Here is a 27,902-nt window from a genome sequence, read left to right as displayed (position 1 = left end):
AGGCAAGTACTCAGTCACTAAGCCAACATTCTTAGCCCTCATGTAACTTTTTTTTTAATTGAAAGCTGAACATTTCCAATAACTTAATGTAGTAACTCTAGAAATCAGAGCAACCCCCTTACCCTGAAATTGCGATTGTTGTTATTGCTGCCTGTTTGGTAATTTCTCTAAGTTAGTTTTGCATTTATTTTTTGTCATGTATGGCCACTGAAGTTCATTTGGTCAGTTTAGCAGTCAGCTAATGTCTGGTCAGAGCTATTCCCTAAACTCCTTAAAGCATGGCTTTGCTGAGGGCACTGTGTGTATCAGTAAGACCTCAGGACTATCTTGATTTTTCCCCCCTGGTATATGCGAAGCTCAGTACCTCTGTCTGGAGTTCTAGACTCCTAGAAGTGTTTCTAGAGTTTTTGTTCAAAGCCTCCATGGAAAGCTGGGCACCAGTGGCTCATGCCTAGAATCCTAGCTACTCAGGAAGCTGAGATCTGAGGATTATGGTTCAAAGCCAGCCCAGGCAGGAAAGTCTATGGGACTCCGTTTTTGTTTTTGTTTTTGTTTTTTTGCCAGTCCTGGGGCTTGAACTCAGGGCCTGGGCACTGTGCCTGGGCTTCTTTTGCTCAAAGGTAGCACTCTACCACTTGAGCCATGGTGCCACTTCCAAGCTGTTTCTTTTTCTTTTTCTTTTTCTTCTTGTCAGTGGTGGGGCTTGAACTTTGGGCCTGGGCACTGTCCTTCAGCTCTTCTGCTCAAGGCTAGCACTCTACCACTTGAGCCAAAGCACTACTTTTGGTTTTGTGAGTGGTTTATTGGAGATAAAAGTCTCATGGACTTTCCTGCCCAGGCTGGCTTTGAACTGTGATCCTCAGATTGATTTCAGCCTCCTGAGTAGCTAGGATTACAGGCATGAGCCACCAGGGCCTGGATATCTAGCCTTTTCTGTTTATGTGGTATTGAGGAATCAAACCTAAGGCTTCCTGAATGCTAGGCAAGCAATTCTACCACATTCCTAGTCCTCTTTGAGACTCTTATCCACTAACTACCCAAAAAGGCAGATGTGGAGCTGTGGCTCAAGTGGCAGAGCCACTAGCCTTGAACAAAAGCAGCTCAGGGACATCACTAAGGCCCTGAGTTTAAGCCCCATGTGGTATACCACACTAAAAGAAAAAAAAAAAGCCGGGCTGGGAAGGTGGCTCAGTGGTAGAGCGCTTGCCTTGCATGCATGAGGCCTTGGGTTTAATTCCTCAGCACCACATAAGCAAAAAGAAAAAACCCAGAAGTGGTGCTGTGGCTCAAGTGGTAGAGCGCTAGCCTTGAGCTGAGAACTGAGGACAGCGCCCAGGCCCAGAGTTCAGGCCCCACGACCGCAAAAAAAAGCCCTCATTTCTGTTTTTGGTTTGGAACTTTTCAGTTTATCTCATTTGTCCTTTCTGTTATCCATCGACTCAGGCAGTTATGAACTTAAAAGATTAGATAGATGTCCACAGAGAGGCTTTCTCTTTGGAAGCTGGCGTGAGGTCAGGAGTCATCCACAGGGCCAGATGCTGAGTATTCCCTGGGTGGGATACTTGGAAAGGCTTCAGCTCTACTCGGCCTGTCTGCTCTGTTGTGCTGTCCCTGTCTCTGGCTTGGGACCAGAGTCAGTTAATAAGCGCCCCATATTCTTACTGTTCTTCTTTTGTGTGTGTGCTGGTACTGGGGCTTGAACTCAGAACCTGGGCTGAGGTTTTATCCTCAAGGCTTGTGCTCTGTCATTTAAGCCATTGTTCTACTTCTGGCTTTTTGGTGGTTAATCAGAGATAAGAGTCTCTTGGACTTTCCTGCCTGGGCTGGCTTCAAACCAAGATCCTCAGATCTCAGCCTCCTGAATAGTTAGGATTATAGTCATTAGCCTCCAGTGCCTGGCCTAGGCCTACTATTCTTACTGAGTTCCTGCATTGCTGAGAGCTTTTGTTTAGTTTTCAGAGTTCTGAAAAAGTTGAATCTGAACATTCTTGCCAGTTTTCTCTTCTCTGCTATGATGAACAGGTGAATCTTGGGATGTTCTTCACACTTTTTTCTGACGTCACCTCCTAGCCTAGCCGTGAGTGATGTGGGGACTCCTTTGCCCTCCCACTCACAGGAAGGGACCTCAGCGTGAGCCAGGTGAGAGTGGGTGGCCATTGCAGGGGTAGTAAGAGGTAGGATCAGAGGGGTTTGGCGCAGGCACATCCTTGCAGGTCTCCCAGAGAGCTGGGTGTCACCACCAGCCCTGAGTCTCCCTGTGGGTCTCTTGGGTCTCAGGGGCCTGAAGGCCCACATCAGCCTCAGAGGCTTAGACCCAGGTGGAATGTGGGTGGAGAAACCAAGATGGTCCTGTTCCTTTTCACACGGAAGCAGAGTCCTGAGCATCTGAGTCCCCAGCTTCCATTTCCATCTGTGCTTGCTGTGGAAATGGGGGCCAGAAGGGACTGAGGCTAGCAAGTGCCTCCAGTCCTCAGAGGACCATGGAATCGTTCCTCTGTCTGCCAGACAAGCTAAAACAGCCTCTGAGGGGCACGCTACACACAGGGGGCACTCCAACAGCCTTGCTGACACAGTGCCATTGTTCTCAAGGGGACTACAACAGCCAGGGTCTAAGTGACCCCCTCACCTACAGCTGGGCTGCCAGTGGCTGTGCTTAAAGCCTCTGCAGGGCTGGGAATGTGGTTTAGTGGCAGAGTGCTTGCCTAGCATGCATGAAGTCCTGGGTTCGATTCCTCAGTGCCACATAAACAGAAAAAGCTGAAAGTGGTGCTGTGGTTCAAGTGGTAGAGTGCTAGCCTTGAGCAAAAAGAAGCTCAGGGACAGCACCCAGGTCCTGAGTTCAAGCCACAGGACTGGCACGCGCACACACACACACACACACACACACACACACACACACACACACACACACACACACACACACACACACACACACACACATACACACACGCTCGCGCGCACGCGCTCAGGAACAGTGCCCAGGACTGGCACACACACACACACACACACACACACACACACACACACAACGCCTCTACAGGCCATGGTCAGTTTCTAGGAAGCCAGTGGTCACCTTTACCTCAGGTCCATAGAGCCTCTGGGTAGAGTTTCCCATGCACCCATTCCACACACCTTTTCAGAGGGTCCCTGGCCTGCCCCATCCTGCTGTTCATGGCTGCTCTGGATCTACTCACTCTCAGGAGAGCAAAGCAAGTGCCCAGGTCCTGGGGAGGCAGCTCAGTCGCTCCCCACTCTGCCTGCTGCCTGCCCCCATCCCTGACCTGCCCTCCCTGGGTGTCTGCCAAAAACTTGTGTTTGAGTACCTTTGGTTTTCAGACCTTTTGGTTTTCCTTGAGCAAAGTGGAGAAATTCCTGGCCTTATTTATTGTTTTTGTCAGTTGGAATCATAAATTGTTTATAGACTCTGTTTCCTCTCCACTAGCACATCTTAGTCACACAGGACAATGCTTGGCCTTGGGTCTTCCCCAGCTGCTTAGCCATAGCTTGTCAGAACATTTGTGTGATCTCTGGACACACGGCTCCCTACCCATGACTGGCCTTGGAGGGTGCCTGGTCTGTCCAGCCTGCAGCTTGGTGCCCTTGGAGCCTTCTGCTCCCCATACTCTATGCACCTCAGTCTGCACTGACAACATCTGGCTCATCTATTCTTCCCATCCCCTCCCCTGGCCTCTTCATGAGACATTGCAGCTCTCTAGGCCTGATCTTCTCACGCTTCTTCATCTACCTGTCTGAGTCTGGGCCCCAGGGTGCTGCTCCCTTGGTCTGCATGCCCCATCTCCTTTCTGTTCCTGAATAATCACAGAGGAGAGCAGCTCTGTGTATCTATGGCCCTGGTAGCTGCCATGCCCACCCCAGGCCCTGGGCCATGGCTTTGCATTAAGGTCAAGGGGAAGGTCCCAGAGAGTAGAGGTGAGAGCCACCATCGCGTCCACCTGGGAGGCCCTTGACAACAGGCTCCTAGTGCTTCTAGCACCGTGGTTAGATGTAAGCACGGCACCTTCTGTGCCCTGCGTCCACAGTCTGACAACACAGAAAGCTCTCCCCACGCATGGGTTGGGGTGGTTCTGACTGAGTTGTTTCTGCCAAACAAGCTTTCTCTTGGAAGAAGTCCTGGGCCAAAGCAAATGGCAGCCTTGTTAATTAAATCTTTTTCTTCCTGATAGATTGAAGGTGCCTTGGAGTATGGAATTACCAGTGATGACATCTTCTGGTTGAAGGAATCTCCTGGAAAAACGTAAGGCCTGGCATGTGTAGGACTGTGTCTTCCTCCTTTGCGGGTGGTGTGTCAGGGACACTGAAGTCACTTGAGTGGGCTGCTTAGGCTGTAGTTGTTATGTGAGCCCCCTGCAGGTTTTTGGTATACTGAGTACTGTAGCTTTCTTGGAAATGATCAGATGAATGTCATATAAACTGAGTCATTTATTATCTAGTTCAGCCCCAGTGGGTCCCCTAAGAGACCTCAATGAGACATCTCCTTTGTCATAGGCTTTGTATATTGGGCTTTCCTGAGACCCAGCAAAACCTCTGTAAACCTCAGAAGCCACGGCTGGGTTATGGACATGATACTGCAAGTGGGTGTGTGGTGCAAATGTCCTAAGTGCACCTTGCCTTCCTGCTTGCCAAGACTGGAGGGGGTGGAAGAGAGACAGACAGACATGCAGACAGACAGACAGACAGACAGTGAAAGAGAGAGACAGAGACAGAGAGAGAAAGAGAGAGAGAGAAAGAGAGAGAGAGAGAGAGAGAGAGAGAGAGAGAGAGAGAGAGAGACCACCAGAGGGCAGCAGAGGCTTGGCTGAGAGCAGTGTGCTGGCTCCTTGGGCCTTCCCCACAAGGATATACTTACTGACAGAAAAGTGCCCCAGAAGAAGGCAGATGTGTGTAGGTATGTGTGCAAGGCTGTGCACTTATGATGCAAATATGTGCAAGTGTACAGGTGTGTGTTGTGCATGCAAGTGTGCATATGCACTAGGTTTATTCACAGAGCATAATAACCTCAAGGTTTCTCCATGTTGGAACATTTCACAATTTTTCTTTCCCTTCCTCCCTCCCTCCCTTTCTCTCATTCTTTTTTTCTTTCCTTTCCTTCTTTCTTTCCTTCCTTCTTTCTTTCTCTGTTCCCTTCTCCCTCCTTCCTTCTTCCCTGTCTCTCTCCTTCCCTCTCCATCTGTCTGTCTGTCTGTCTGTCTGTCTATTGTGGGGCTTGAACTCAGGGCCTGGGCTCTATCCCAGAGGTCTTTTTGCTCAAGGCTAGTGCTCTACCCATTTGAGCCACATCACCACTTCTGGTTTTCTGGTGGTTAATTGAACATAAGTGTCTCATGGCCCTTCCTGCCTGTGCTGGCTTCAAACTATGATCCTAAGATCTTAGCCACTTGAGTAGCTAGGATTACAGGTATGAGCCACTGGTGCCCAGCTTCTTTCTTTTTTGATGGTAATGGTTGTTTTTTTTTTTTTTTTTATAGAGTCTTATATTTTTGCATGGACCAGTCTGAACGATGATGTTTCTATTTCCCTTTCCTACTAGCTTTAGTATATTAGTGTACCCAGCTCTTTATTGTGTTGTTGAGATGGAGCTCTTACTAGTTTTTTGCCTAGGCTGGCCTTGATCTGTGGGGCCTGAACTCTGGGCCTGGGTGCTGTCGTCCCTCAGCTCTTCAGCTCAAGGCTAGCCCTCTACTACTTGAGCCACAGCACCACTTCCTGATTTTTCTGCTTATGTGGTACTGAGGAATCGAACCCAGGGCCTCATGCATGCAAGGCAAGCACTCTACCACTGAGCCACTTTCCCAGCCCCCTGAATCCCTCCTTTCTGTCCTTTGGGTACATACCCAGAAGTGGAATCATTGGGTTGTATGGTGATTCTTCAGAGATTGTTTTGAGGGGGCTGGGAAGGTCGCTCAGTGGTAGAGTGCTTGCCTTGCAAGCCTGAGGCCCTGGGTTCGATTCCTCAGCACCATATAAGCAAAAAGAAAAAAGCCGGAAGTGGCGCTGTGGCTCAAGTGGTAGAGCGCTAGCCTTGAGCTAAAGAGCTGAGGGACAGCGCCCAGGCCCAGAGTTCAGGCCCCACAACCGGACCCCCCAAAAAAACCAAAACAAAACAAAAACAGAGATTGTTTTGAGAGACTGAGCAGTTTTCTACAGTAGCCTTAGTATCTAGTTTTACAGTGGTGCCCCAGGATCCAGTGTCTCCACATCCTCAAAAGATAGGACCACCCCACCCACCTGGACCAGCCACATTCTCAAGCCCCGTGCTTTACCACTTGAGCCATAACTCCACTCCCAGCTTTTTGGTGGTTAATTGAATATAAAAGTCTCAGATTTTTCTACTCAGGCTGGCTTTCATCTAGGATCCTTAGATCTCAACTTCTTGAGTAGCTAGGATTACAGATGTGAGCCACCGACTCCCAGCTGTCTTATTTTATAATCGCCCTTCGGGGAGGTCTTTTCTCTAGGAAACGTAGAAAAGTGCTGGGTGTGAAGGTTGGTGCCTTCATCCTCAACATATTTTGCTAACAGCTAGCTTTAATTTGTTCTCTGTGTATTTCTGCCTACTTCCCTACATCTCCCCATAACTTGGGCATCAGTTTGTGTGTGTGTGTGTGTGTGTGTGTGTGTGTGTGTGTGTGTGTGTGTGTGTTTCATCCTCAACATATTTTGCTAACAGCTAGCTTTAATTTGTTCTCTGTGTATTTCTGCCTACTTCCCTACATCTCCCCATAACTTGGGCATCAGTTTGTGTGTGTGTGTGTGTGTGTGTGTGTGTGTGTGTGTGTGTGTTTCACAAGTCCTGGAGCTTGAATTCAGAGTCTGGGCACTGTCTTTGTTGTTTCTCTCAAGGCTAGCACCCTACCACTTGAGCCAGAGCCCCACTTCTGGCTTTTTGGTGATTATTTAGAAATAGGAGTCTCATGGACTTTCCTGCCCAGGCTGGCTTTGAACTTGGATCTTCAGATCTCAGCCTCCTGAGTAGTAGGATTACAGGGGTGAGCCACCAATATCTGGCTTGGTATCAACTTTAAAAAGAAGAAAATGGGAAGGGGCAGCCATGATCCCCATGCTGGAGGCACAGCTGGGCCCCACCCAGACAGAGTTTGTGTCAATTAGATCTGCCTGTCCACCGACTTCACTGCATCACCAGATTGTAGTGGGTTTCGACTTGGTGATGCTTTTTTTCAAATTTTGATATTGGCAGACATCACCCCCCTCTGTCTGTCTGTCTGTCTCTCTGTCTCTTTGTGTGTGTGTGTCTCTCTGTATCTCTCTGTCTCTCTGTCTCTCTCTCGGTATGGTGCTAGCTTTGAAATCAGGGCCTTGTTCACTTCAGCCTGTTTTTCACTGATTTTTTTTTTTTTTTTGTCAGACGTGGGGCTTGAACTCTGGGCTTGGGCGCTGTCCCTGCCCTCTTCAGCTCAAGGCGAGCACTCTACCGCTTGAGCTACAGTGCCACTTCCGGTTTTCTAGTGGTTTATTGGAGATAAGAGTCTCACAGACTTTCCTGCCCAGGCTGGCTTTGAACTGTGATCCTCAGATCTCAGCCTCCTGAGTAGCTAGGATTATAGGCGTGAGCCACAGGCGCCTGGCTTCACTGATTATTTTTAAGCTAGGGTCCTGCTTTCCTCCCAGATGCACATCTGAATGTGATCCACCTACTTTTAAGCTTCACATCCTTGCTGGGGTCACAGGTATGTGCCACTGCATCCATCTTTCCTCTGAAGAAACAAGTCTCACAAGCTCTTCTGGCTGGACTGTCCTCGAACTGTCATCCTCTGAGTCTCCTACATAACTAGGATTACAGGTTTGAGCCTCAGGCACTTGGCTCTTTCTTTCATGCCTTAATTTCTAGGCCATCTGGAGTTTTAATTTGTTTGTTTTGTTTTTTTTTGTTAGTGTGGGGATTGAACCCTGGACCTCACACACGTGCTGGGCAAGTGTTCTTCCACGGAGGTACATCCCCAGCCTCTTATCTGTTTTTTTATCTTGGTCTCTCTCTGCTAGGTTAAACACAATCTGATTCTATCTACTTGCTCCAATCAGTCATCTTTTCATGTCTTCACCAGCCTTTTTTTTTTTTTTAAACTAGAGTGTAAACGTGGGCCTTGCATATTAATAATGCTGTCATTTTGGGCCAGTTTTCTGTCTGCCTGCCTTTTTTCCTTCTCTTCGTCTTCCAGCTGGTTTACATATTAGGGAAGGGATCCCATGTCACACACTACAGACATTTTCTCAGCTTCTCCTGTCTTTTAATTTATGCAATGTACAAATGGTTTTCCTTTTTGGGGGTGTAACTTAAATCTCTTTATATGCTTAATGGCTTTTAGATTTATTACATGTTCAGAAAGGCCTATCGTACCTCCATTTTTTTTAAAGTCCCCGTATTTTTCTACAGAACTACCATTGGTTGAGTTTCCTTTTACATGGTAGGATTAGTTGCCTCGTCTGTGGAGAGGACTTCAGGGTTGCCTCCACCATCTGATGTTTTACCTCCTAGTACCCCTCTGAGCACTGTGCCTCTCGGGGACCTGAGTGCTCCTACTGGCTCTAGCTCTCTGACTGCTGCATTTTTAGATCTTAGTTTTCTTTCCCATTGATTTCTTTTGGTGGACTTGATCCATTGATCAATCAATCACTCCATTGATGTGGTGTGTGTGTGTGTGTGTGTGTTTGTGTGAACGTGTGTGCGCATGCCCACGCTACTTGAACTCAAGGCCTGATTGCTGTCCCTGAGGGTTTTTGTTGTTGTTGTTGTTGTTTGCTTAAGGCTAGCATGCTACCACTTAAGCTGCAGCTCACTTCTGGCTATTTGATGGTAATTAGAGATGAGTCTAATGGACTTTCCTGCTTTGGCTGGCTTCTCAGATCTCAGCCTCTGGAGGAACTAGGATTACTTGCACCTGGCTTTTTGGTGGCGTTTAGACTTTCCTACCTTTCTATGAAGCTTTACATGCTGACCCACCACAAAACAGCCTTGAGCCCACAGCCACCTGGAGGCTAACTCCTGTCCAGCAACTGTAACCAGGGCAAGGTCATCCTTGGGCTTTGGTCATTGTGTTGGTCACCAATGTACAGCATTTTCCAAGTCCATGTTTCTGGGAGGATATAATGCTATGGGTATACACTGTGGTGCAACCCACCTAGGACCTGTGTCAAGCGAAATGATCCAGAGCTAGAGGACTGTGACTGTGGTGAGGCTGGCCTGGCTAAGAAGACATGGCCTCAGATATTTGTCAGGAAAGAAACTATAGTGTTTATTTTTTTCAGAGAGGAAAAAAAATTAGAAGTTTTTTGTTTTTTTGAAAAAAAAAATCGTTCGTTTAGAAGGAATCTAGGTATGTTATTGTTTAAGGAGGAAAAAAAAAAGTATTTGCAATGTATCAGTCACCCGTTTCGTTCTGAGCATGATTTATGTGAGGAAATGTTTTTTTCAAAAAATTAAGCTGGAGATATATCCCTGTACGATGCTTCTGTGAAAATGCAGCTTTTGTCCGGCGCTGTTAATGCAAGTTGTAACAGTGTAATATGGAGTCAGTGTTTACATGTTACATTCCTCCACCGCAGTCAAAATAAGCCCGCAGGGTCTACAGTAGCATTTCTGTATTTTATCAGCTTGGGCTGAGGCTGAGGGGGAGGCCTCTGCTCACACTTGGAGGGGCTGTTCCTGCCAGATTTATTTGCCTTATAAATATTCCCTGTGTTTATTTTAACTCGCCTTTAAAATGGAGCTGAAATTAATATGGACCCCAGGGCTGTCCCTCTGGCCCCAGAGTGCCTTTGGAGCTGGGTGGGGACATTTTCACTTGGCCCCATCCCAGAGGCCTCCTGAGTGGCTGAAGGTGCTCCCTGATCCTGGGTCTCTGCCAGCAGTGAGCACTATATTGACTGGCTGCCTGGTACCTTTGCTGAAGACAGGCCATATCATCTGAGCCCCAAGTCTCAGTAGGTTCTGAAGCATGCACAAAATCCTTTTCCCTGAAAACTCTGTCTCTTCATGGATCTAGGCTAGAACCTTCTTTTCCAGGCATCTTGTGGGACGCAGTGACCAGTGGCTTCAAGTCACCTGTGTAGTGTGTTGAGCCCATGGTGGGGGCTTCAGCCCTTTGAGCACCCAAGGCCATTCATTTCACAGTGCCTTTGCCCCCACACATCACACAAGGTCTTTCCTCCCTTCTTGGCTGGCATCTGGGTCTCAGGAAGCTCAGGGCTGACCAGATGGCAGAGATGGAGCAGTCATGCTTGAGCTCTGTTCGTATGAGACACAATTAAGTCATATCCTTCGCTCAACAGCTGGATGCCAGAAAAATGGGGTCACACCTGTTAGCCAGAGTGGGCTGAGCCCCTGGGTCAGAGCTTGTGAAAGGAGGTTCCAGTGCTGAGAACCATAAAAGGCAATGGTGGTCTTACAGGTGGGTGGGGCACTCAGACCCAGTGGGGTGGGGCCATTCCAGCTGCCCCAAACCCTAGGAGGAAGGGTGGTCGGCATAGGATCCAGAAAGGGACTCAATGTTGATACCTGCTCAGCGTTGGTTACCCACATGCCAGATTGTGTCCCAACTTGATTTCTTTCTTTTGTTTATTTTTTTCTCCAAGTACTAGGTATAGTACTAGATTGAACCTGGGGTCTCACATAAGTGGCCAAATGCTTGACTACTTTTAGCTTTGCTCCTAATACTTTTTTTGTATTTTCGTTGTTGTTGTTGTTTTTCCAGTCCTAGGACTTGAACTCTGGGCCTGGGCACTGTCACGAAGCTTCAGACTCAAGACTAGTGCTCTACTGCTTGAGCCACAGCGCCACTTCTGTTTTTTTCCTGAGTAGTTGATTAACGATAAGAGTCTCACAGACTTTTCTGCCCGGGCTGGCCTTGAACCATGATCCTCAGATCTCAGCCTCCTAGGATTTAGAAGTGTGAGCCATTGGTACCCAGTGTGTTTTATTTTTTGAGATGGGATCTTGATAACTTTGCCTAGCCTGTCCTTGAACTGATGATCTTCTTGCCTCTGCCTTGCAAGTAACTGGGATTACAGATATATGTCATGATATCCTGTTGTTTTTTTCTATTACTCTTTTTTTTCTTTTTGGTCAGCTGTGGGGCCTGAACTCTGGGCCTGGATGCTGTCCCTCAGCTCTTCAGCTCAAGGATAGCACTCTACCACTTGGGCCATGGCGCCACTTCCGGCTTTTTCTGCTTATGTGATGCTAAGGAATTGAACTGAGGGCCTGATGCATGCAAGGCAGGCACTCTACCACTGAGCCACCTTCCCAGCCCCTCTATTATTCTTTTTTGGGGGGGAGGGGGGTCCGGTCGTGGGGTCTGAATTCTGGGCCTGGGCGCTGTCCCTCAGCTCTTCAGCTCGAAGCTAGCACTCTACCAATTGAGCCACAGCACCACTTCTGGCTTTTTTTTTTCCTGCTCATGTGGTACTGAGGAATCGAACCAGGGCCTCATGCATGCAGACAAGTACTCTACCACTGAGCCCCCTTCCCAGGCCCTCCCTCTATTATTCTTTTTTTGTGTGTGTGAAAATACTGTACAGAGGAGTTACAATTACATGGGCAAGATAATGAGTACACTTCTTGTCAAGCATTGTAGCCTCCTCCTTTGTTTCCCCTTCCCATCCCTCCCCATCCTCCCCCCGCCCCCCCACTCAATCTTCCCCCTCCCCCCACTTATGTCTATTTATCTGTCAAAATCTAGAACGGTTTGAAGACGTGAGGAGAATGAGGGTGGAGTGGGGCAGGGTACAATGTTCTTAGGAGTAGGAGTGCCTTCAGGAGGAGTGGGTGGTAGGATAATGGCTCCTGTGGAAAGCTATCTGCCCATGGGCAATAGGGGCAGGAGTATGTGTAGAGCTCCACATGGCCCAGCCATTCCATTCAGAGCAAGGCCCTGACAGTGGAGGGAAAGTTAAAGGTGAGAAAAAGAGCTTGCTCCTTACAGCTTCTTTAAGGAGGCAGACGTTAGGGTCAGAGTCAAATGCAGCCAAGAACCTGTGGCCCAGCAAGGGTGTGGGGTGGAAGGTAATAAGGCCACAACAGTCTGTACCATCTTCCTATCTGTTCCCTCACCTCTAGCCTCCTATGTCTTCAGAGCACTAGACTCTGCCTTCTCTCTCTACACCAGCATTGAGAGCTTAGATACTTTAATCTTACCCCCGCCCCCACCTCCCCGACACACATAGGGACTTATGATCACTCTGTGCCATATCCTGCCTGCTTCCCCTACAAGTGGAGCAATGTTCAGGGACAGTGTGGTTCTCACCCCAGCATTGGACCTCAGAAGGTCCAGGAACTGAGCTGCTATTTATAGTTGACAGCCTGTGACTTGCCTTGTTCTTGATGTCTGTTAGGATCGCCCTACAGAGTACTCTTCCCCAGCTGCCAGCCCCACTCAGGGTCCCCAGGCCACAGCCAGCCCAAGATTGTCCACACCTCTGAAGCTGTGTCAGCAGCCCAAGGCTTTCTGTCCTCAGATTCCTGGGGTTCTGTGAAGCGGGGAGGCATTTTTCTAATTCTGACTGATTTAATGCTGCCTTGTTGTTTGTTTGACCCTTATTCTGAAGTCTAGAAGCTAGCCAGGTATTGCCATCATTTTTCCTCTAGCTAAGCACAAAAGGGAGGAAGGCACATTTTTTCTTGGGAGAACTACAGTTGTTGTTTGTTTGGTATGATGTGGTGTGGTGGTGGTGGTGGTGTGTGTGTATGTGTGTGTGTGCAGGTATTGAGACTTGAACTCAGGGCTTCATGATTTTGCTTAGCTTTTTCACTCAAGATTGGTGTTCTGGGGCTGGGAAGGTATCTCAGTGGTAGAGTGCTTGCCTTGCATGCATGAGGCCCTGGGTTTGATTCCTCAGCACCACATAAGCAGAAAAGGCCAGAAGTGGTGCTATGGCTCAAGTGGTAGAGCACTAACATTGAGCTGAAGAGCTGAGGGGCAGCGCCCAGGCCCAGAGTTCAGGCCCCACAACTGACAAAAAAAAGAAAAGAAAAGAAAAGAAAAAAGATTGGTGTTCTGCTGGACATTGATGAAAATGAACTATGCAACTTGTGGGTGGAGATGGGAGGAAAGAATGAGGGCAACAGATGACACTCTAGGAAAGGAAATGTACTTATTACTTGATGTATATAAAGGTAATCCCACTGCATATCACTTCTAAAACAATAATAAGGTAAACTAGAAAAAAATAAAAGATTGGTGCTCTGCCACTTGAGTCATACCCTTACTTCTGGCTTTTTGTTCATTAATTGGAGATAAAAAATACCAAGGAGTTGGGCACTGGTGGCTCATTCCTATAATCCTAGCTACTGAGATCTGAGATCCTAGTTCAAAGCCAGCCCAGGGAAGGAAAAACTGTGAGACTCTTATCTCCAATTAACCACCAGAAAACCAGATGTGGTGCTGTGGCTCAAAGTGGTAGAGCACTAGTTTTCACTGAGTGAAAAACCTCAGGGACAGCTGCCAGGCCCTGAGTTCAAGCCCCATGACTGACAGAAAAAAGTTAAAATCCCAGGGATTTTTTTTTTTTTGCCCAGGCTGGCTTTGAACCAGGGTCTTCAGACCTCAGTCTGAAGTAGCTAGGATTACAGACATGAGCCAAAAGTGCCCAGCTTCACAGCTGTTTATTTTAAAGTCACCTCAGCTCATTTTTGTTTAACATCCATCTTTGTCTAATGGGATATCCTTGTGTTCAGGAAAAAAAGGAGACCATCCTGTAAAGTCCCTCTGTCTGTCTGCCTCTGTGCATCTGTATGTCTAATACATTATTATATGGGATCACAGGCTGAGTAGTACAGAGGCTGCTGCAGACTCAGCATCAGGCCTTGAGGGTTGGATGTGGCTGGCAAATCCCAGACAATCCTGGAGCCAACCCCACTGGGGTGGAGGCTTTGGAGGCATCCTGGCTAGCATTTCCTGTGCTGGCAGGACTGCCAAGGAGCCAGGTGGATCCACTGTGGGGATATGCCTCCCGGAGAGGGGATCAGAGGCCTGGAGAGGCAGATGGAGCGCTCCCTAAGCCTCAGCTTCACAGCCTGCCTTAATGCTTTTGTTTCTGCTTTCTCCCTGGTTCCAGCAGTGAGCAAGGAAGCCCTGTGATTAGGCTAATCTCATGGTCCTTCTGCCTCTGTAGAAAGGGTTGATAACACCAAAAAGCATCATGGGGCCACCCGTCACAGACTCACAAGGTATAATAGGATGGTGATTTCTGATATAGACAGGTAGATAGACACCTTGGTCTCAGAGTCTTTTTTTCCCAAATTTTTTTATTGTGATTAAGTGGTTACATAATTTCCCAAATTTCACAGTATTATGGGATAGTGATGCTTAGTTATAGTTACAAACACATTCTAACTTTCTTTTTTTGGGGGTCCGGTCGTGGGGCCTGAACTCTGGGTCTGAGCGCTGTCCCTCAGCTCTTCAGCTCAAGGCTAGCGCTCTACCACTTGAGTCACAGCACCACTTCCAGCTCTTTTTTTCTTTTTGCTTATGTGGTGCTGAGGAATCGAACCCAGGGCCTCAGGCATGCAAGGCAAGCGCTCTACCACTGAGCCACCTTCCCAGCCCACACATTCTAACTTTCATGGAGCAAACTGTCTATCATGGTCTATAACATTTATGCGTTCTATGAGCTTTTTGCAATACATTTATTCCTTCCACATTGGGTGATATGTACATTTCTTTTGTTTTGCATAGCATCAGCTATTCCCTCTTTCACACTTGTTCCCTTTTAATGTATTGAAAATGCAGCATTTCCAGCCTTTTCCCCCAGATCTGCTGTGCTGGGCTCCAACATTTATCAACACCACCCTGTCCCTGTGGCTTGTCATACCTCGGCTGGTCAATGAACCTCAGTATCTGGTCCTTACCACATTGGTCCCAGTCTGTCCCTGACCTAGTACACGCTGAGCATGATCAGTAGGACCTAACCTGCAGTTACCTATCTTCTGGAATACTCTGATCCTTGTGGTATAGAGGTTTCAGCATCTGTCCCTGGTTTCGTTCCAGAATTTTCTTAGTTAGTTTAAAAGTAGTTCTCATGTCCTGCATTCAAGGAATAGGCAATCTCTGTTTGCTCAGTTAGTGAGACCATGTTATATTGTGGTCAGCAATGTGTAGGAGGGCTCAGAGAATGACCTTCCCAGGGTGGGCCAGCAGGGAGGTACCTAGATGAAGGAAGAGGCCAACACAGACTGCACTGGTTTCACCTCCCTACAGCCTGCACGGTTTGTGACTCAGACACCATGGGGATCAGGGAGCCATGGGTGCTGCCCTTTCCGTCTTGTTTGCAAGGCAGGATATCTAAACAGCTGAATTCTGATTGTATTTGAACTCTTTTTTGTGTGTGTGCCAGTCCTGGAGCTTGAACTCAAGGGCCTGGGCACTGTCTCTGAGCTTCTTTTGCTTAAGGCTAGCACTCTGCCACTTGAGCCACAGCTGCCACTTCCGGCTTTTTCTGTTTATGTGGTACTGAGGAATTGGAACCCAGGGCTTCATGCATGCTAGGCCAGTACTCTATCACCAAGCCACATCCCCAGCCCTGAACTCCTTTTTTTTTTTGGTCGGTTGTGGAGCTTGAGCTCTGGGCTTGGGCACTGTCCCTGAGCTCTTCAGCTCAAGGCCAGCGCTCTGCCGCTTGAGCCATAGCACCACTTCCAGTTTTCTAGTGGTTTTTACTGGAGATAAGAGTCTCATGGACTTTCCTGCCTGGGCTGGCTTTGAACCGAGATCCTCAGATCTCAGCCTCCTGTGTAGCTAGAATTATAGATGTGAGCCACCAGTGCCAGGCTTGAGTTAGAGACATATGTGTTACATGCACACATCCATCTGCACACATGTGATGCATCCAGGCCCCTGTGTCTGTTTCCTTGGCACTGCTGGCCCCATGTGGAACCTGCTGTTCTGGTCCCAGGGTCCCCACTCACCTTCCTTTCCATGCTAAATGGGAATGTGTGACTGGCCAGGACCTCCTTGTACCCAGCCAGTTCTGTCCCTGGCTCAGGAGAAAGCTGCATGCCAGATGCTTCCCGCAGGGCACCTGCAAAAAGTATTCCAAGGGATATGCTGCTTTTTGAAATGGAATTATATCATTAGTACCTTCAGGGATTAGCTCTGACATTGGGCTTATCCATCCTTACATCACCTCCTCTTGTTCAAAGACTGAGGGGTGATCTGACAAGCCCACCCACGTGTAGCTGGAGTCCTCATTTTGTTAGGCTCTCAGCCTGTTTGTGTGAGTGGATGCATGCACATGTGTGCACATGCAAGCGTGCCCATGTGTATCTGCACATCTAAGCATGTGTACAAGTGTTTGCACATATGTGGCTGTGTGCACATGTGTGTGCCTATAGGCATATGAGATGCATGTGTGATTGCATGGATGTGTGTGCATTTCTATAACAGCACATGTACACATTGTGTGAGTGAGTGTGTGCTTGCATTCATGTGTGTGTGTGCGCACGTGCGTGTGTGTGCGTGCGCACACGTGGACTATGGAGTTTGACATAGATGGCTTAAACTACCAGAGCAAACATTTCTGGCAGATCACAGCATGCCAGGCTCTTTCCCCCAGTGTCCTCAGTCCTTGCTCTGGGGAGCTGGCTGCCTTGCCCTGCGCACAGGTATTGGAGGGCTGCACAGGCACATGTGAGAGTTTTCTGCTCACAGAAGTGACTTCCTCAAAATCTCCCCACAGTCTGGTGCCCTCACAGCTCCTCCCAAGTGTGTCCCTGCTTCCAGTCTGGCCTCAGGTGCAACCTGCCTGAGACAGAATGAAACTCATAGGCTTCTGCAGAGGGACATTTCTCAGCTCATCCCTGAAATCCCACTGCCACCTCATGCCTTTCCTGGGACAGGTGCTATTTGTCATCCCCACCCTTCACCACCAGGCAAGTTGCTAGTTCAATAACACTGTTTGTCATGCTGTATTTCATAGCCATAGCCTCTGGGAAGTGGCCTTTGTAGCTTGGAACAAGGTGCTTGAACAGTCAGCCTTGGCACTCACTAGCTCAGTACAAGGCTGGCAGGAAGGCTGAAGGGTCCTTCTCTATCCCACGTTTGGGTGACAGCCTGGGCACCATATGGGCCATGTAGGTACTCACCTCATCTGCTGCTTTCTGTCCATTTCTTAACAGATTGGTGGTTGGGGCCAGCTGTATCCTTTGCTTGCATGGAAGTGGCCATCTTGGGACATGAGGCGTGGTGCCTCAGAATTCCTCCAAACTGCTCTCCCTCTCAGCAAGGGCTTTGCTGCTTTGGACTAGGGATTTACTGGGCCTCTTGGAGGTGGAGAGCCTATGCCCAGAGGACAATTTGAGGCTGACCTCCTGTGGCTAGGACTTCCTGGAGGATCTTCCTGGCCCCCACACTGAGACAGCTGGAACAGCTGACCTGGCAAGGAGGCAGCTGAGCAGTTCTCCCTTGAAAGCAGCCCTGGTCCAGCCTTGTTTCTTCAAAAGGAGCCATCAGATCAAGGCGGGTCAAGAGAGGAGCCCCAGAGGGGCGGAGGGTCAGGAGAGAGGATGTTTGAGGGAAGATGAAAGCCCTGGAGCTTCTAGTTAGAGCCTGTGTCAAAAGCTTCTACCCACAAGGCTCCTCTACCCTGGGCTTGGCTAGAAACTGTCCATCTCTAACTGGACCTGACCAAGGTACATGCCCAGGAAGGAAGCTCAGTGGAGACAGAGACTAGCCTGGATTGTGGGTACTCTTGAGAGACTTTGAAGCTGGGGCCGGCAGAATCCCCTGGCTGGGTACAAGGGGTCTTCTCTGGGTTTGGTTGTAAGTGCTGGGGCCTGGGCTGCTGGAGCAGAGCCCTGGGATCTTGTCCCTTTGCTCCCAAATTCACGACATGGTGGGATTCCTTAACCTGCCCTGCAGATGTGGCCCTGGAGTGTGCTGGCTTCCTCACAGGGATTGGACTGGACACCACCGTGATGATGCGCAGTGTGCCCCTCCGCGGCTTCGACCAGGTAGTGCCCTCTCTGCTCCCCTAGGGCTCACGCTCCTTTGTAGCCACCTCCTCTTGCCTCAGGCAGGTGCAGATAGGGGCTAAGTGAAGACTATACCCATACAAACAGAACTGCAGTGGAAGGAGATTGTTTAGGGAACACAAACCCATTCTTCCCAGAGCATGGAAGGAAAGGTTGTTGCATGGAATATGCACATTGCTTCCAGACAGCATTGCTGACCACAGGGGACTGTGAGCACACCAGAGCCCAGCCTCAGGCATAGCCTGGAAGACACAGTCCTTCCAGTTGTCCCATTAAGTGATGGCATGCGTGACAGGAGCATAGTCCCTACCTCAAAGACCCCACTCCCCCTCTGGGTCTGAGTGAGCACCTGCCAAGGGGAGCAGGGGAGAACCTTGCCAGACCCTTGATGGCCCTTAGAGACCACGGCACCAGTCACCTGCCACAGCCAGGGGCACTCAACACTCCCTGGGAAAGTTCTACTGGCTTTGGACCAACAGGGCCAATGAGGGCTCCAGGAGAGCCTGTGGTTCTGGGTGATGGGTAATCTGTGGAGCTGGAGCTCAGAGGCACAACAGGCAGGGGCATAGTGGTTCTTCTCTGGGTCTGGGGTATAGACAACCATGTGGTTAGCCAGATGAGCTCCTGGCATTAGGAGCTCATTTTGCCAGTCCTGGGGCTTGAACTCAGGGCCCGAGAACTGTCCCTGAATCTCTTTGTGCTCAAGGCTGTACTCTACCACTTGAGCCACAGTACCACTTCCAGCTTTTTCTGAGTAGTTTATTGGAGATGAGAGTCTCACAGACTTTCCTGCCTGGGTTGGCTTTGAACCATGATCCTCATATCTTGGCCTCCTGAGTAGCTAGGATTACAGGCGTGAGCCACCACCACTTTATATGGTGCTTGTTCATTTCCTCCTGGAAGAAGCAGCTGTGGGTCATCTCACTGTTGGCTTGTTCAAGCTCCACACAGTGTAGCAGCAGCAGCCACACTGAGAGAGAGGACCAAGTATTTCCTTCACTCCCTATATTTATGGGGAGCTAAGTCCTGCCAAATGTTTCAGCTCCAATTGTTCACACTTCTTAGTGGTCATGTGGGGAGTAGAGGGCTGTCTGGTTGGGCCAGGTCAGAGTCCCCAGGATTCAGTGCTTTCTGCTTGCTTGCTTGCTTATTTATTTATTTAATTTTCAGTCTTGGAGCTTGAAGTCAGGGACTGGGCACTATCTCTGAGCTCTTTTGCTCAAGGCTAGTGCTCTATACTTTGAGCCATAGCTCTATTTCCAGTTTGTTTTTTGGGGGGGAGGGGTTCCGGTCGTGGGGCCTGAACTCTGGGCCTGGGCGCTGTCCTTCAGCTCTTCAGCTCAAGGCTAGCACTCTACCACTTGAGCCACAGTGCCACTTCTGGCTTTTTTTTTTTCTTTTTGCTTATGTGGTGCTGAGGAATCGAACCCAGGGCCTCAGGCATGCAAGACAAGCGCTCTACCACTGAGCCACCTTCCCAGCCCCTGGTTTGTTTTTTTTTTTGTTTTGTTTTGTTTTGTTTTTTTTGTTTTTGATGGTTAATTTTAAATAAGAATCTCACAGGGACTTTTATTGCCCAAGCTGGATTTGAACTGCAAACCTCAGATCTCAGTCTCCTGAATAGCTAGGATTATAGGTGTGAGCCACCAGCGCCTAGCTACTTTTGGTTTTAGTGAAACCTTAATTGGCATCTAAGGAAAAGCCTACAGCCTCAAGGTATCAGTATCGGAGGATTTGGGGTTGGGAATAAGCCAAAATTTTTCATGGTGCAATCCCCAGGACCACCAGAAGTGAGAGAACGGAGAGACAGGACTGGTGAACACCCACCTTTTTCTCTGGGCTGACCTCCCTTGGACATCTGCCAGGACCTTGAGAGCAAGGCAAAGCTAGGACCTCTCTCCCATGCCTGCCATTCGTCCTCACCTTATGTCCTCCTGTGCTTTGCAGCAAATGGCATCTTTGGTCACAGAGCACATGGAGTCCCATGGCACTAGGTTCCTGAAGGGTTGCATCCCAACCCATATACAGAGGCTTCCTGACGGCAAGCTCCAGGCCACCTGGGAAGATCGCATCTCTGGAAAGGAGGCCATGGACACCTTCGACACGGTCCTCTGGGCCATAGGTAAGGGTGTAATGAGCTTAATTCACTGGCTGTAGTTCCTAGAGGCCCACAAACCTCCAGAGTCTACAGACCCATCCTTCCTTTCCAGGGGGCTGGCTGCCCGCCTCAGCTACCTCCCAGGCAGGTCTCCCAGGGGTGAAGCTCGTGGGCACAGGACCCATAGCTGGTCATCTCCAGCACATTGTGCCTCTTGTTTCTTCCTCCATTGCCATGTGATATTCTGAAAACACAAACAAGAGAAGTGACCAGATGGTATCAGCTGGGTGTTATTCTTTAGGAAAGACGAATGGGGCCTTCTGCTTTCCCCATCCCTTGATAGCTTGTGCATTAAGGTGTCATGCTGGGGATGTTGTTTAAGTGATACAGCACCTACCTGATGACACAAGGCTGAGTTCAGTCCCCCCAAAAAAGACATCAGTGCATAAATCCTCAAGATTTCCCTAAGGCTTATGCCTTGATGTGTTTTTTTTTTCCTTTAACAAATTGGACATTTTGTATGATTACTTCAAGCTAGTTATTTTTCACACAAAAAAGGTAGACATTTTTTTAAGTTTTAAAAGTCGTGATAAGCTGGGTGCTAGAAGCTCACACCTGTCATCCTAGCTACTCAGGAGGCTGAGATCTAAGGAACGTGGTTCTAAGCCAGCCCAGGCAGGAAAAGTCCATGAGACTCTTACCTCCAATTAACCATCAAAAAAACAGAAGTGGAACTATGTTGCAAAGTGGTAGAGTACTAGCCTTGAGCAAAAAGAACTCAGGGATAGCGCCCAGGCCTGAGTTCACACCCCACAAATGACTCCCCCAAAAATCAAATTTTGAGTAGCATAAGCCCGGTGCTGATGGTTCATGCCTGTAATGTTAGCTACTCAGGAGGCTGAGATCTGAGGGTAATGGTTCAAAGCCAGCCTGGGGCAGAAAAGTCTATGAGACTCTTATCTCTAATTAACTATCAGAAAACTAGAAGTGGTGCTGTGGCTCAAAGTGGTATAGTGCTAGCTTGAGTGAAAAAGCTCAGGGACAGAGCTCAGGCCCTGAATTCATGTAACACAACTGACAAAATAAAAAAAAATAGAATTAGCCATTTGAACCATTAAGTGTACATCTCAGTGACACTAAGTATATGTACATGATTGTGCACCAGAGCATCCATTCATCTCCAGAGCTCATCATCCAACACTGAAAGTCTTCATTGTATGGGCTCCCTGCCCCATCCTACTTTCCATTTCTAGGAATCTGGTGACTCCAACTTCTTCTGTGAATCTACTCATACAGCATTTGTCTTTTTGTGTCTAGCCTATTTTACTTACAGTGTCAAGTTTTCTCCATGCTGTAGAATTTTCTTGCTCGTGTGTGTGTGTGTGTGTGTGTGTGTGTGTGTGTGTGTGTGTGTGTGTGTGTGTGTGTGTGTGTGTGTGTGTGTGTGTATACGAACTCAGGGCCTTGAGCTCTTGCTTGACTTTTTCACTCAAAGCTGGTACTGTACTATTTGAGTCTTACCTCCATTTCTGGTGGGGTTTTTTTTTTGTGTGTGTGTGTGGTTTGTTTTTTTTTTTTTTTTTTGCTGGTTAATTGGAAATAAGGATCTCTGAGATTTGTCCCCCTGGGCTAGCTTCAAGCCTCCATCCTCACATCTCAACCTCCTGTGTAGCTAGGATTATAGGCATGAGCCACCAGCTAGAATTTCCTTCCTTTTTAAAGGCTGAATAATTCTGTTTATCCATTCACCTGCTGATGGACATTTGGGTTGCTTCCATCTTTTGGCTGTTGTAAATTGTGTTGCTATAAACAAGCTATCAACAAGTGAACTGTTTTTAACTTATGAAAATGACAGAGGGGCTGATAATGTGGCTTAGTGGTAGAGTGCTGGCCTAGCATGCATGAAGCCCTGAGTTCAATTCCTCAGTATCACATAACAGAAAAAGCCAGAAGTGGTACTGTGGTTCAAGAGATAGAGTGCTAGTCTTGAGCAACAGCAGCTCAGAGACAGTGCCCAGGCCCTGAGTTCAAGTCCCAGGACTAGCAAAAAAAAAAAAATGACAGAGGACTGGGGGTGTAGTTTAGTCATGAGCAATTACTTAGGCTATGGGTTCTATTCCTAGCACAAGAAGAAAGAGAGGGGGGGTTAAATTCTGATCAGGCTGTTCATAATTTCTGATACTTCTAGTGGGCTGTGTATAATAGCCCATTGCCAGACACATGGCTTGCTCATCTGGGACCCCTGAGAGGAAGGATGGATACAGCCTAGGGAGACCCCTGCCCAGAGCCTGTGTCTGCATATGGAAGGCTGGGGAAGGACATCCTGGAGATCAATGGAAGAGCAGTGATCCCAGATGCTGCTAGGTCTCAGGCCTGCTGGGAGACTAAGGCCCTGTAGCCACTGAATGGGCTACCTAAGGAGGGTTGCAGGCTCTTGCTGGAAAAAGTAATAGGATGCATACCTCTATATGACTGCCTCCTAGCAGCTTGTATACTGCTGATGGGAAAACCTAGGACAGCGAACAATGTTGCTTCCTCCCAGTATTTTCAGTTCTCTAGGATTTCCTCTACGCCTTTGGGCTCAAACCAGGGCTCAGAGCTACCTAGTTCTTTATCAGAGGCTCATCTGGTTCTCAGTGAAGTGAGTGTGCAGTAATTGGCCCAGAGGGGCCTGTTGCCATCAAAATTGGTAGCTGAGATTATAGGTGTGAGCCACCGGAGCGCAACAATTTTTATTTTGGAAAGAGTCTTGCTAGGTAGTCCAGGTTAGCCTGGATCTTGCTATGTAGCTCAAGCTGACCTTGAACTCAATCTTCTTTCTTTAGTACTGGGATTATAGGCATGTACCACCAAGCTAGCCCCTGAGCTAATGCCTTTGGACTAAAGGGTGGTCTATGCAGCCAGATACCATTGGATGGCAGAGGGCTGTCTTGGAAAGCCCCAGGTCTTCCTAGCTTGCAGGCAGTCTGGCAGGATACAAGTGAGGCCTCTGCCAGGAAGATTTGCCATGTATACATGCCCAACCTCCCCCACAGGGAGTCTGCTGTATTTTTTTTTTTCTATTTTCAGGAAAAAAAAAAAAAAAGAGCATCCCCCAGACAGTCTGCCTGGTTTGATTGATGCTGGGGGTGGGAGCTTTTCGCAGCCCTTGGCCTTTGACCTTGCTTCCCCAGGGCTGCACAGTGGCGGCAGTGGTTTCTGGCACGCCTTCTGGGTGGTGGGGAGGGCTCTTGGGCATGTGCTGACTGCGCTCCTCCTCTGAGCCAGGTTTTGTAAACATTCAGGAGCCACTTCCCAGTTTAACAACTGGGAATGTTTTCTGCTGCTTTGCCCTGATAAGCCCTTAACCAAGCATGATTTCTACTTGCAATAAAGGATGACCTACTCCGGGAGGTTAAAATAAAACACCCTGGGGGCTGCCTTGCTGGCTCCACTAACATCTGCCTGGATTGGGTTTTCCATCCAAGCAGCTACTGTGTCCAAACAATCTGGGCTTTGAGGGTATTTAAAAACAGAAAAGGGAAGGATGCCCTTGCTTCCTCCAATGCCACACGCACACAGAAGGGGGCTGGTACCACATGGCAGACTGACTGAGTGATGGACCTTCCCTGCTCCCTGTGTCCTGTACTCTGTGAGCATCCAGACTGGGGAAGCTAGGGGCCTCAGCCTCTTCCTCAGCCCAGCCTTGATCTCTAGGCAGTGGATTAAACACATTAGCAGTTAAAGCAGTTAATTGCTGTGCAGGGGGCCCCCTCATTGTTTGTCTCTGAATCACCCGCCCACACCAGGTGTCTCAGATAATAGACTGGGAACCTCAGCGAGGAGGATTTCCTGTCTGCAGATGTGCCGATTACAGTGCTGAGTGAAGACAGTCAGCCTGCACAGGCCGCCGCGGGCTCCAATTCGCCCAGCAAGTTAACCAGTTGTGGCCTGAACTGATTCTGGGACTGTCTGGGGAGCCAGACCAGGGTAGACATCACCACAGACCCTCCCACCCCCTGTGTAGACATGTCTAGCTTAGTTGAGTTTGGATTTGATTTTGAAGAAGGGACATGTTAGGTCCCTTCCCCCCTATTTCCAGCCTAGGAAAAAGCTGGAGCTGAGATTGTAATGAGCTTCTTGGCATCCTGGATCTCTCTGGATGGTTCTCTGACCTCTTGGAAAGATGACAAAAGTGCTGATGTGTTTGTCCCTGGCCATCACGGGAAGAGCCAGCACCTGTGGGCCCCACATACCGGACAACCATGACTCCACCATTGTCATCTTAAATGCTGGAGAGGGTGGAGAAACCTCCTTAGAATGGCAGAGTGACAGGTGGAGACTGAGGGGAGAATCAGTTTGATTCTCATCCTGGCCAGCTTCTGAGCCCATTTCCTCTTCTTCAGGCTTTGTCTTAGACAACTTGGTGTTGCCATCTGTGCGTGCTGAAAGTCTACTTCTATGCCTCTGAAACAGTGAGAATGCAGCCAGCCAGCCTGGGCCCTCAGCACTGTGGAGAGTGGAGGCCCTGTACCTCCACAGCCAGAGAGGCAGAGGTGCCCAAAAAGCCATCATGGAACCCTCCAGTGCCCTGGTCATGCAGACAAACACTGGCCCAGGCAGGCTGCGTCCTGGAGCTCTTCTGCCCAGCACTGTTTGCTGGAGTTTACATGGTGATTATCCTGGCGGACCCACCCTCCCACCTGAGCTATGGACATAGTGCACGAAAGGGCCTGTGGAATATGTCTCCCCCTCAGAAGCCAAGAGAGGGCTGGAGCCTAAACAGAATGGAGTCCCAGAAGGCTGGGGATTTTTGTAAGTGGAAGTGTTTGGAATTTGGTTAAGGGAAGAGGCAGCTCAGGACCTGGCGCCCCCTGGAGGCCAGGAGTTCAGCCCCCACATCTGGATGCTGTGACTTGGAAAGAAGCTGACAGGCATTGCTGCCCCACCTATGGGACCTTCACAGCTGTGAGTTGGTTTGGAGAAGAGACTGTTCAGAATAAGAGGAAGGGGAGGGTCAAGAAAGAAAAAAGAAGTCGGGTGCCAGTGGTTCACACCTGTAATCCTAGCTACTTAGGATGCTGAGATCTGAGGATCAAAGTTCAAAGCCAGCTCAGACAGAAAAGTCCCTGTGAGACTCATACCTCCAATTAACCACTGAAAAACCAGAATGATGATGTGGCTCAAGTAGTAGAGTGCTAGCCTTGAGCACAAAGGGGCTCAGGGACAACATCCATTCCCTGAGTTCAAGCCTTACACCCAACGTAAGAGAGAGAAAGAGAGAGAGACAGAGACAGAGACAGAGAGAGAGAAAGAGAGATAGAGAGAGAGAGACAGAGAGAGAGAAGAAGGGGCTGGGCCTGTAGCTCAGTGCTTGATTGCCAACCTCCAGCAACAAAATACATAAGTATACATACAAAGGAGCAGAAGATGAATAAAAATAAACATAGGCTCTAAATCCAGCCTCTGAAGATGTGCACATTCTTTGCCTCTTACCAGTTGCCACACTGAGGCAGCAAAGCAATAAACCAGGCTCTGTAGAAATGGTTGGCTCTGCAGACCATTGAGACTTTGTGACCCTACAGACAGTTGTCCAGGCTGTTCACATTGGCCTTTGTGAAGTTCCGTGCAAGGTGACCAAAGCGAGCACTGCCCCATGTAATTCTGTACCTCCTACTGTGTTTCTGTCTGCTTTGTTCAGGCCCTGGCTCACAGCCCCTCACTCGCCCTGCCTGCTCCTACTGGCATTTAAATCTTACCTCATTTCATGGATTGGCCTTCCCTGGTGGGAACATGTGATTCAAGCAGGCATGAAATTGGAGGCTGTGTTCATTTTCCATCATGAATGAGAGAGACTAGATGCTGCATGTGGCCTGCTGTCTGTGCCTCTCCGTACCCAGCAGAGCAGGTTGTAATGACTGAGAGATGCTCTCTGGGTGGCTCTTGGCCTCTGTGGCTTTCTCTGGCTCTTCTTGAGGTAAGATCACCTGGACTGGCATTGTGGCTGGTCCAGTTTGGGACCAGAGGTAGTAGCCCGTGGCATTACCAGTGTGATCTGAAGAGGGCTGACCTGGCTATTCTAAGGGTTCTTGGGGACTGACCCCGTTCTTGCTACCACTTCAGGACTTTGGAACTGGGGAAGAGGGACAGTCCTACTTTAGGGACACTGACTGCTGGACACATGGTCTGCTTGGGGAAGTAGGCAGCTCTGAATTCCAGAGCATCACCTGAGCATCTGCTTCTGGCTATCCACAGATCAGAGGAGGAAGGAAGTACAAAGTCCTTTGTACCTGGAATTTTGACGCGTTCATTGTTTGCAGAAAATAAGATAGAGCATCATTTATAATTTATTGAAGAAGTGCTTATAAAAGAAGAAAACCTATGAAGATGTGAAACTGGCAATTCTCAGAAGAGGAAATAGAGTTATTTCCTCATGGCTAGAAAGTACTTCATTTTACTAGTCATCGCAGAAGTGCAAATTGAAACAACCAGAAAGAGATTGTGAGCTGTCCCCTTCTCTCCATGGAAAGCTGGAGCATAAGGGTCAGCTATCCTTGGACATGCACTGCCCCCGCCCTTCAGTCTAGCCATCTCTCCTTGAGGAATAAAACATACATAGACAAAGAGTCCCTTAGGTTTCCTTTCCAGGAAGCTGAGATTTGGGATCCACCAAATGTTCTGCCCTAGGGGAAGCCATTCAGCATCATTTGGCAAACAACACTGCTAGATGTTCTAGAGCAAAGACCGTGAGGTCAGAGCCACACAAGAAACCTGGAGTTGGCAGCATACAGAGTGACAGACATGCGATCCTCTCCAAACTGCCTGAGTAGTGTGGCCTTCATATTTGCATAAGGACACAGGAAAATGATCAGGGGATGACTTGGGTGTGTGTTGGTCTGCATGGTCTGCATGGTCTGCATGGTCTACATGGTCCCTTTGGGCAAGAGCCTGGAGTGTCAGGAGCCATTCTTTTTTTTTTTTTTTTTTTTGTTAGTCATGCTGCCTGAACTCTGGGCCTGGGTGCTGTCCCTCAGCTCTTCAGCTCAAGGCTAGCACTCTGCCACTTGAGCCATTGTACCACTTCTGGCCTTTTCTGCTTATGTGGTGCTGAGGAATCAAACCCAGGGCCTCATGCATGCAAGGCAAGCACCCTACCCCTGAGCCACCTTCCCAGCCCTCTGGAGTCATTCTTATGTGACCTTGGACCTGTTGTTTACCTTCTTTGAGGTTCCAGCCTGACCTAATGAGATGCCTGTAACAGCAGAGTGGCCCCAGCACCTGCAGGGAGATTTGACCCTGCTCTGAGCACAAGGAAACAGAACTCCAGAAGGTCATGAGTTGTGTCCAAGACCACAGGGGCCACTCTGCTACCTCAAGGACCACTGCTTAGGTCTTTTGCTTGGTGGAACCATGGTGGGGGCCCAGGGCTCTATCCTGGCTGGCATAGTCTGTCACTGCTTTAGGACATGGCCCCGCAGTGTGGGATGACTGGGTAGGGATGGCCTCTGCTCACCAGGACCAAGCTCCAGGGATCAACTGTGGGTGTCCCAACCTTGGGACACTCACGGCTTCCCTTCTCAATGCTAGTCTTCACTGCCCATCTGGGCACTCCCTCTCCCTTCATCACTGTTCTAGAATCAGTGACAAACCACCTGCTACATGCTGATCAAGCTCTTTGCTACATTGTGTATTCATTCCTTCCCCACCCCCCCACTCCACATTCATTCATTTAAATTCTTCACATAGATAACTTGGCTCACATTCCACGTACTTCCTGAGTGTTCATATTCAGCATGTCCTAAAATTATTGTGGGAAATAGAGTC

The 27,902-nt window shown here is 48.8% G+C and overlaps 1 protein-coding gene across 3 annotated transcripts in view; it reads left to right on the top strand.

Annotated features, from left to right (window-relative positions):
- Positions 1–27,902, top strand: part of Txnrd2 (thioredoxin reductase 2) — a 69,941-nt gene that overhangs the window by 22,112 nt on the left and 19,927 nt on the right. For all 3 annotated transcript variants that reach the window (XM_069994361.1, XM_069994360.1, XM_069994358.1), the window contains exons 8-11: positions 4,185–4,255; positions 17,147–17,166; positions 17,889–17,980; positions 19,949–20,123. In XM_069994361.1, coding sequence (XP_069850462.1) covers positions 4,185–4,255; positions 17,147–17,166; positions 17,889–17,980; positions 19,949–20,123 — 358 coding nt within the window. The remainder of the gene's footprint in view (positions 1–4,184; positions 4,256–17,146; positions 17,167–17,888; positions 17,981–19,948; positions 20,124–27,902) is intronic.

This window comes from Dipodomys merriami, unplaced genomic scaffold, assembly GCF_024711535.1.
Source record: "Dipodomys merriami isolate MVZ:Mamm:240054 unplaced genomic scaffold, mDipMer1.0.p SCAF_45, whole genome shotgun sequence".
NCBI classification, from domain to species: Eukaryota; Metazoa; Chordata; class Mammalia; order Rodentia; family Heteromyidae; genus Dipodomys; species Dipodomys merriami.
Note: the sequence above shows the minus strand (reverse complement) of the source record. Positions and strands in the feature narration are given on the sequence as shown.